This window comes from Babylonia areolata, chromosome 26 (genome assembly GCF_041734735.1).
Source record: "Babylonia areolata isolate BAREFJ2019XMU chromosome 26, ASM4173473v1, whole genome shotgun sequence".
In the NCBI taxonomy this organism is placed as follows: Eukaryota; Metazoa; Mollusca; class Gastropoda; order Neogastropoda; family Buccinidae; genus Babylonia; species Babylonia areolata.
In genome coordinates this window covers 7,879,044-7,889,043 of record NC_134901.1, presented here as the reverse complement: position 1 = coordinate 7,889,043, position 10,000 = coordinate 7,879,044, and the positions used below count along the sequence as shown (strand labels likewise).

At 37.8% G+C, this 10,000-nt stretch overlaps 1 protein-coding gene across 1 annotated transcript in view; it reads left to right on the top strand.

Moving 5' to 3' along the window:
* The window catches only part of LOC143300438 (interferon regulatory factor 9-like), a 33,111-nt gene extending 26,770 nt beyond the window's left edge, over window positions 1–6,341 (top strand). Inside the window, exons 10-11 of the mRNA XM_076614097.1 lie at window positions 1,665–1,929; window positions 4,556–6,341. Of these exons, the coding sequence (XP_076470212.1) occupies window positions 1,665–1,929; window positions 4,556–4,702 (412 nt within the window). The 3' untranslated portion in view covers window positions 4,703–6,341. The remainder of the gene's footprint in view (window positions 1–1,664; window positions 1,930–4,555) is intronic.
* The last annotated feature ends 3,659 nt before the right edge of the window (window positions 6,342–10,000 follow it).

Genomic DNA, 10,000 nt, shown 5'->3' with positions numbered 1-10,000 from the left:
ATCAAACGTGGGAAAAAGGGCGAGAGCGGGGATTCGAACCTGGACCCTCACGGATTCTCTGTAATGGCAGTTGAGCGTCTTAACCATTTGAGGGAACAAGTTAATGAATGAATGAATGAATGAACTTGATTTATAATCATAGGGCGTGTAAGAAAAAAAAGAAGCTTACACATAGATTGTGTTCACAGGGCCACCACACACACACACGACAAAACACACAGAGACAAGAACTAAAAGAAATGCCTGTTCAGCACACACACACACACACACACACACACACACGCGCGCGCGCGCGCGCGCTCGCAAATACCAAAACAAAAGATAAACAAACCCAAGTTTCCCATTCCTCGCAATTCCATATCTGTCTTCCAAACTCAATCAGAACTTTATGATCGCTACATTAGCATTTGATCAAAGGGTATTAGAATAAATAATTATCTTAGTAAAAAGGACATCTGTTTTCTTGTGTAAAACTTGAGGCATTGGTTATAAATTACATATAAAAACATTTCTAACAAGTAAGAGCCAATCAAATTACAATGTGCTATAATTAAATGTCTAGTATGAATTAAAGGAACAAATTACGATTGGATCGTTGTTGTTGTAGTTGTTGGTTTTTTAAAATTTCATAATAATTTTTTTATTTATCTATTATTGTTGCTGTTTCTGTACACAAGTATGAAAAATATTTGACAAGTATGGAAGAAAATACAACTGAGATACTTGTTGGAAAAAGTGCGCAAGTTAATATATATATATATATATATATATATATATATATAAACGATAAATTTTGAGTGATATGGATATCTACTATTATATTTGATGACATATTCAAATGATTTATACAGTTATTCACAGTTGTTATGCTTAGAGTATTATATATATATATGTCACTTATGTTCTGTTTTCATTTTTTTGGTTTGCTTCTCCTGTGTTTTTGGTCCACTTTGTCTTCTCTCTCCTTTTCTAATATATTTATTCATGTCGTTTTGTCAGTTGTCTATGTGTTATGAAAATTGGAAGTAAAATAACCAACAGTATGGAAATAAAACACAACTAAGATGTTGAAAAAAGGATGCAAGTTGATATGTAGGGATATGGATATCTATTACTATATTTAAAGACTTATTTAAAATGACTTATTCAAACATTCTCAGTTGTTTTTGCTTAGAATGTTATATGTGTATATCACTTATGTGTGTGTTTTTTGGGTTTTTTTTTAATTGTTATTGTTTTTTTTTTTTATGTTGTTGTCTGTTTTTGTTTTATTTTCCTATTGTTGTTATGTTTTTGTCAAATTTGTCTTTTCTCTTTTCCCAGTATATGTATTTATTCATTTATGTCGTCATGTCAGTTGTCCATGTGTTATAAAATTGGGAAAATTAAAAAAAAAAAAGCTTACACCCCCCCCCCCCCCAAAAAAAAGAAAATAACCCAAAAAACAACAGTATCAGTAGCTCAAGGAGGCGTCACTGTGTTCGGTCAAATCCATATACGCTACACCACATCTGCCAAGCAGATGCCTGACCAGCAGCGTAACCAACAACACCCCCAAAACAAAACAACCCCCCCCCCCACCATCCCCCGCCCCCCGAGGCCAGTGCTAAATGCAATCACCCTCACCTGTCTGCCGGCCTGTCTCACCTGTCCCCACCTACCAGAACCACGGTGTTCACGGCCCCTCCCAACCGGCCGGAGAAGCAGACCATCAAGGTGGAGCGGAGGAACGAGCCAGTGAAGGTCTTCGACTTCAACCACGACTTCCTGCCTGCCTACCTCAAGTACCGCCAGGGTCAGGGCCCGCGCCCCTCCCCCCACGTCATTGTGGCCATCGGACAGAACTACCACAACGATCTGGACCCCTACGTCAACCTGCTGCTGTCCCTCACCATCACCCACCCCCACGCCTCTCACCTTATGGCGCAGGTATGACAGTCAGTCGCGTTCGACCATAACGACAATAATAGTTGGTACGTATATAGCGCTGAATCTTGTGCGGAGACAAATCAAAGCGCAGAACAGCAGAAGAGGTCACTGCTGTCCCGACAATTGGAGGGGCTAGAATTTGATAAGAGTGGAAAGTGTCTTGCCTCAAGTTACACAACACCCCGTGACCCCTTTCTCGGCCAAGAGGGTTTTAGGACAGTCGGCGTTGGGATGGTTCGGTGGCGCTGGTAAGGTTAGGGGTTGGGCGGAGGGTGGCTTCAACATTTTTTAAAGATTATTATTCAGAAACCGTATTAATTACACATGCAGACATAAACGGCAGAGCAAGTACAGGCTATAATATCTTATAACTGTCGTGCTGGGCCATGTGAAAAAGTTATTTTTCGTGTTTTTTTTGTTATTTAGTTTGACGGCTGGTGAACGTTTTCACAAATGCAGTTATGTTGAAATAAGGTGCATACAAATGACAGTTACTGTCATCGACGCTTCCTGTTTTGAGCAGCTGAAATCGTGATTATAACTGAAAGACATGGCAGGAAATAAAAACATGACCATTGTTAGACTCACCGTTCGCAATACGTGACAGAAAAAAGAGTTATTAAAAAAACGTGAATAAGAAATAACAGAGAAGGGGAAAAACGGAGACGTATCACATTGTCGGCGTTAAATTAAATCAAATGGACCAGCAGGGCAGTTCCTCATACATGATGAGTCATACCTACACCCCGGAAACAATGCAAACTTTAATCGATTTGATTCAGAGATGAATCTGTGTACAGTTTCAAATATCAGTATGTTTCTATCAAGCTGAACATCTGAATCACCATTCAGAAGAATGGGGGTTTGTTTTGTGGTATGATGATCGCATCCACGTTTGTCATACTTTCTGCTGAATTATACTTTATGAACAATAAAGAATGGTAACTCTCTCCATGTACAAGGGACATTACTTCAAGTCAATACTGCTTATGCAACTAGTTCAGTTGGCACACAGGTTATACTTTATATTCTTAAGTTAGTCTAAAAGTTTCAGTCCTTTTTTTGACTCACTTGTGTAAACAAAGTGAGTCTATGTTATAACCAGGTTTCAGTTGTCTCTGTGTGTCTGTGTGTGGTGTTCGTGCGTCTGTGGTAAACTTTAAACATTATCATGTTATCTGGAAATACTTTGTAGTTTAACACCAAGTTTGGCATAAAAATAGGAAAAATTCAGTTCTTCCCACTCATTCTGATTATGATGACAATGCTCCTCTGGTATGAGCACAAATTAAAAAAAAAAAAAGCCAGAATATTTGCACCAAAGAATTACTGTTACATCAGTATTATTTTTATTTGCAACATCTGGCACTTTGATTTCACACACTGACACAGTGATTAGTAGCTGTCGATTTTATCTTTTGTTGTTCAAACAGGAACGTTGCTTGCGTAGCATGGAAGTTACATTAATGAAAGCAGCTCTTTGGAGCAGCTTGATTAATGGAAATCATTCTCTCTCTCTCTCTTTTTTTTTTTTTTTTTTTTTTTTTTACAATGGGAATTGATTGACTTTTTAAACTGATCTCTTCAATCTAAAACATCACATCTTGAAATCATGACTCAATACATAGAAAGGCCTTTGTGTGTTACACTCAGTGTGAAGGTCTTTGACTATGCACATTTGCCAAAGTGGTATTTTTTCGGAAAATACAACAATCGATAGCGTACACCTCTTAAGATAATGTCGCGCGTGCGCGGCTTCGGAGGCCACCATGTTGTTTCCCCCAGCGTCTTCATTTCAAAATCCAGTATCCAATCGACAATTTACGATAGCAAATGATTGAAAGAAGGCGAAGGAGACCGCCAAATATGCATTCAGAGAAAGATTGGTGCATGTCTCATCATTTAATGGATTATCTTCTATGACCACAAAAAAAATCAAAATATTTTCCTCGCACAGTTGTCAGTTAAAGGAAAAGGAAAGCCAAACCAGTTAACTCCCCTGTGCAACTGCACCATGAATTTTGGTACTTCTCAGATATTAGCCCTTTTCATCCCATACGACGCTTTTTGACTCACTTGTACAAACGAAATGACACTAACTACATCATCGACGTGTTTACTGCATACAGATATTTTAAAGTGGATACTGAATTATCTAGAATGAACATAAAAGAGGAATTGAATGGATTGTGTCGAACATGGATCTACGCAGATCTGCAGACTGCATGTGCTTGAGGCGATGACAACGTCTTCTTTACCGCGGACTTTGACGATTTTCTTAAATGCCCCAGATATACCAAATTAACACGATTCAAACACTGTTATCAATTCCAATAGCGAAATCGATTTATCACCCTTAAAAAGAAAAAGGGCTTAAATATTAATTTTTGAAAGTCACTTGTAGAATCGCAATAGCGCCGTGAATAAAAACTATTTCTTTCAACCCGAACGCGCTTGGTTCGAATCTGCTTTTATGCCCCCCTTTTTTTTTTAACCCGAAGCTTTATAATAAATCAGAACATATGTTAGATTTAAAAGAAATCTTCTTTTCAACTGTGTATCACAGGTGAGTCTTGAATGCCTTGCCTTTCTTGTTTACGTATCATTTTTGTTGTGACCGTTCCAGCACGTGCCAGAGAGTTCCACAGTGGAGATCTCCAGGTCCAACGAGTACGACCGGTACTTCACCTACATGCAGACTGCACACGGCTCCAGCGCCACCCTGCCCCTCACCCCGTCTCCACCCGTGTACCCCGCCAACAACACCCAGTGAGGTGACCACCACCCGTGTGGGGGCGGACTTGGCTACTGGTAGTCGTCGTCACCAGAACGTGCCCTCAGCTCCGTGAGACTGTGTGTGGGAGAGGTGCAGAGCGGTGATATATTAGGTTGGAGGTGGTGGTGGTGGAAGTGGTGGTCTGGATGATGATGATGATGATGATGATGATGCTTTCCACGGAGCGGAGCTGGGGTGGTTTGGGGGTGTGGTGGGGGTGCAGGCCACAAGCATGTTTGTTGTTGTTGACAGTCGCTTTACTTTTCGCTGTTGTTTCTCTCTTTACTTTACTTTTCGTTGCTGTTTCTTTACTCTGCTGTGTTTCTCTCTTTACTTTGCTGTGTTTCTTTCTTGACTATACTTTCGCTGTTGTTTCTCTTTTACTTTTCATTTTTGCTGTTGTTTCTCTCTTTCCTATACTTTCGCTGTTGTTTCTCTCTTTACTTTTCATTTTTGCTGTTGTTTCTCTCTTTCCTATACTTTCGCTGTTGTTTCTCTCTTTACTTTGCTTCGCTTCTCTCTGAGTGTTCGAGATCAGAGCGCACAGAGTGACAAAGAGCTCATTCACATATGAACTGAATTTTTTTTCCCTCCTCGTTGATGTTGAGACTTCTCGCTTTGCCTACTGAATCCTGACGCTTTCCTGTTGCTGCTGTATGATATTCCGGATATTTCATGATATCCAGGATAACACTGACGAGTCGGCTTGAACGCTGATTCTGTCATGTGTAGGCCACGTGTACATGAAACGTGGGCCAATTTGTACAATGGATACAGTTGTATATATATATATATATATATATATATATATATATATATATATATATATATAAACAACATCCCCCCCAAAACAAATTGAATATGTACAGCCCAATGAAGAGTGTAGTAAGCAAAGTTTATACTGTCAGAAAGTAAGGTTTTGTTTGTTTGTGTCTGCACACGCTAGCGTTTTAAGTGTTTCTATCCCTCATAATGTATTCAGATGTTTATTGTTTTCATAACATGATTCCCGAATAATGATAAGATAAGAAGAATGCCAACTGATGACTATATTTATTTGACCCCATTTTCGTGATCATCAGCAACTGATATTTTTTAACAGTGATTGCAGAGTATATCACTGATCAGTAGCTATGACGCACAAGTAATGATACTGATAACAGTGCGTGGTAACTAATTAGAAGTAATCATACAGGTGATTGTGTTGGAGGTTTTGCGAATTCATGTGAGAATTTGTGAGAATTCATGGGAATGAAACAAATGATCATACTGATGATTATGTTTATCATAAACAGTACTGACACAAGTGTTAAAAGAGACGAAGTTGCACGGTACTATTCAACAGTAAAAGTACGGGAAAATATACTGATGGTTACTATTACAGATAAGTCTGGTTCTAGCCCGCGCGCACGTGTGTGCGTGTGTGAGTGAGTGCAAGTGTATTTGTATGTGTGCGTGCATTTGAGAGGGAGAAAAAGAGAAAGAGGGAGACAGACAGAGACAGAGATTGTCAGACTGAACATGAAAATTATGATCTTATATAGTTTTTACTAACCCATAATTTTTACGCTCACACTACAGCTATACATACAGGCCTTACGCCTTTCGCTGAATTTTGAATAAAAGACAAAATGATTTTGCGTGTTCTTGTGTTCGTGTGTGCGAATATTGTGTACACATGCCAGCATTTATGAGCTTGCATGTGTGTGCGTGTGCGTGCGTGTGTGTGTGTGTGTGCGTGCGCGCGCGCGCGTGTGTGTATGTGTGCGTTCGTGTATGTGTGTATATGTGTGCGTGTGCGTGTGTGTGTGTGTGCAGTCACAGAGGGCAACTGTCTTCAAGACGTTTTACAGTAATTTCACACAATAGCACAGTTATATACATCCCCAACACATCAACATATATATCTACCCGATTTTTCAACGACGTCCTACAGAGTTAAAAAAAGAAAAGAAAAGAAAAGATACACCATGAGAACTATTGCCATTGATGCCATTTTCTTGGTAATTAAAAAAAAAGAAAATAAATCTACCACAAGCATTTCCAATTCTGTCGATTTAAAAATTTAACACACACACACACACACACACACACAATGGTTGTGCTCAACGGATATAAACATTTAAGGCAAAATGAACCACAACTCACATTTTCTGTTTAAAATGAAGTCTGTGGCTTTTTCAGCTACATTTATTACCAGGGTAATACAAAAGAGATACACAAAAATCATAAATCATAAAAAGAAAAATAACCCCCAAAGAAAAAGAAATATGCACACAATCATTACATTTTTTTGTTGTTGTTTAAATACGTGCGCGCGCGCGCGCTCGCTCGCTCGCTCGCACACACAAACTACATACATCACATAGACATTATACACACACATACAAACACACATACACACACACAACTACACATACACACACATACACACACACACACATCTGGGAAGAATCAATTGTTGTTCCAATTCGCAAAGAAGGAAAGCCAAAAAAGTGTATTAACTCTAATTTCTCATGTTTATAAACTATCAGAAAAAATCGTTTTAAATAGGCTTACCTATTACTGTGAAAGAAATGACGTTATTCCTGTGAATCAAGCAGGATTTCGCAAGGCTAGATCTACAATTGAACATTTGGTCAAATTAACCACTCAGGTTAAGCATCGATTTGCAAGACGAAAGTGCATATTAGATACATTTTTTTTTTATGTAACAAAAGCCTATGATCATGTATGGCACTCACGATTACTTTGTAAGCTTAAAAGCATTGGCTTGTCAGGTCATGTATCTGAATTTATCAAAGGTTTCCTAACCAGTAGGAAAATTCGAACAAAAATAGGTAAATCTTATTCTTCTACAAAGCAGCTACAAATGGGTATATCTCAAGGGTCTGTTATTGCTTCTTTGTTATTTAGTATTTTAATGTTCGACCTACCAAGAAAACTAACAAAAAAAACATTGTACTTGTCCAGTATGCCGATGACATATCTATTTGGATGAAAGCAGCATTAAAAAAGTACACACCTGCTAGATCTCTGAACTATACAGAAAGGCTATATCAAAACGAACTGAACATAATTTCTGATTATATGATTGAAAACGGCTTGCAGTTGTCTGCTAAAAAATCACATATGATGCTTTTTAATAATGGGTCAGTTCCAATGAATATGCCTAACTTTAAAATAAATGATGCCTCCCTTGAATTTAGAAAGGTAGTGAAATTCCTTGGAGTGTATCTGACAACAAAACTAAAATGGAATAATCATATGGAAAATATTTTAACAAAAGCAAGAAAAACGTTAAACTTCTTAAAAGTCATAAGTGAACAATCTTGGGGACAAGACAGATGAACACTTTTGTGCCTGTCTACATCGCTTCTTCGATCAAAATTAACTTATGCCCAAGAAGCATTTTTCAGTGCCCCAAAATATTTATTGAAGAAACTACAAAGTATAGACTGCAAAGGATATAAACGGCTCTTGGTATACCAGTTCATGCGTCATGTATTAAAACGTACAGTGCAGCTGGGGTACTACCACTTGAAGAACACAGGAACCTTCAATGAACCAAATTTGTCCTGAGAAGTTCTACGGTAGAAAATGATTTGAAACCTGAACTGAATCTTAAGTCCGATACTGACTTTCCAAAAAGAGCTAAGACCATAGCCTCTCATATGACCTTAAGTACATATACATCTACTACTATAACAAGCTCTGTTCTGAATCTGAAGCATAATATAGCCAATCTGTTTTATCCCCTGTTCCACCCTGGGAACTCGAGAGAGCCCAATTTGATATTGATTATACGAATGTAACAAAGACTGAAAACATAAATTTACTGTCATCTTATTCCTGAATCCACTTACGTGATCAATATCCAAACCACCTGATGGTTTATACAGATGGTTCTGTATTAAACAATAATGCAGGTGCCGCATATATCATACCTGAACTAAACGCAGAAAAAAGTTATAACGTGGGAAAAAATAAGTCAATATTATCGCGCAGCTAGTTGCAGTACTTATGGCATTGTACTTTTTACTCGATTTTCCAGAAAATATATTCCAGATTGCTTCCAAGTCAGTCATTAATGCTATCAAATCTTTGCACTCGAAAGTTAGATCTGAAATTATTGAAATTAAACATCTAATTCGTTTACTCTCATTGAGGGGTACTAGTACAACATTTATCTAGATTCCTTCGCATTGTGGCCTTCTTTATAATGAAAAGGTTGATTTATTAGGAAATAAAAGGAGCAAAGGGATCAGCTGAGTCAACATGTTTATCTCTTCCATTTTCACTGCAAGAATGCTATAGTATAGTAGAACAAATCCAGCGATCATACTTTCAGTCAGAAGAAAGGAAAATGGGCTGTTCAAATTTATACGAAGAAATAAGTAATATTTATGGAATTGTTGGAAAACATGAACAACACATTTACAGTAAAAGGCAGATTGCATCATTGATCTGTAGATGGAAACTGAACTGTTTCAAGACAAAATACATAAAACGTGTTTCCTGTATGTGTGGTAATTCTATAACAAGTGATCATGTATTTACTTGCGACATGTTAAAATGTCATATACCTGTACTAGCATCTTTTCCAGTGCAAGAAATATTGAACTCTTCACTTTTATTGTTAAATTTCTTTAAATCGTTGTTAAATAGTCCAACTGGGTTGCTGTTATAACTTTTATTTTAAAAGATACATGCATATATCTTGGACTTGTCACTGTTAATGTTGGACTTTTTCAAATCTTTGTTTGATAGTCCATCTATCTTTTTTTCTTCTTCTTTTTTTTACGCCTATATGTTCTAGAGTTGGGAAGTTATTATTTTAGCCAGATTGTAGTAAATGTTGTGATTTTTTCCCTTACCCTTTCCCTCCTCCCCCCCCCCCCCCAACCTCCTCGTACCCCTGCCGCTTTTTTTTCCATGTCTAATATTTAATGTGGATAGACATTGAATGTAATTGAACACACACACACACACACACACACACACACACACACACACACACACACACAGATTCAGATTCAGATGATTTGTTCATTAAGGCCATAGCCCCTAAGAATAAGGGGTGCCGGATAACACCATTATTATATGTTGCCAGTACTGCAGCAGTTGATTATGAGACAACTACATCTCTTATGTGAAAAGCTTTATATAAATACAATGCCAAATTACCGTCGTATAACTCCGTCATCCGTAGATGCCATCAGCAAATTAAATCAAAATAAACATGGATATGTATAATATTTCATTTGGGTGCATTTTTCACGAAGATCACGCAAA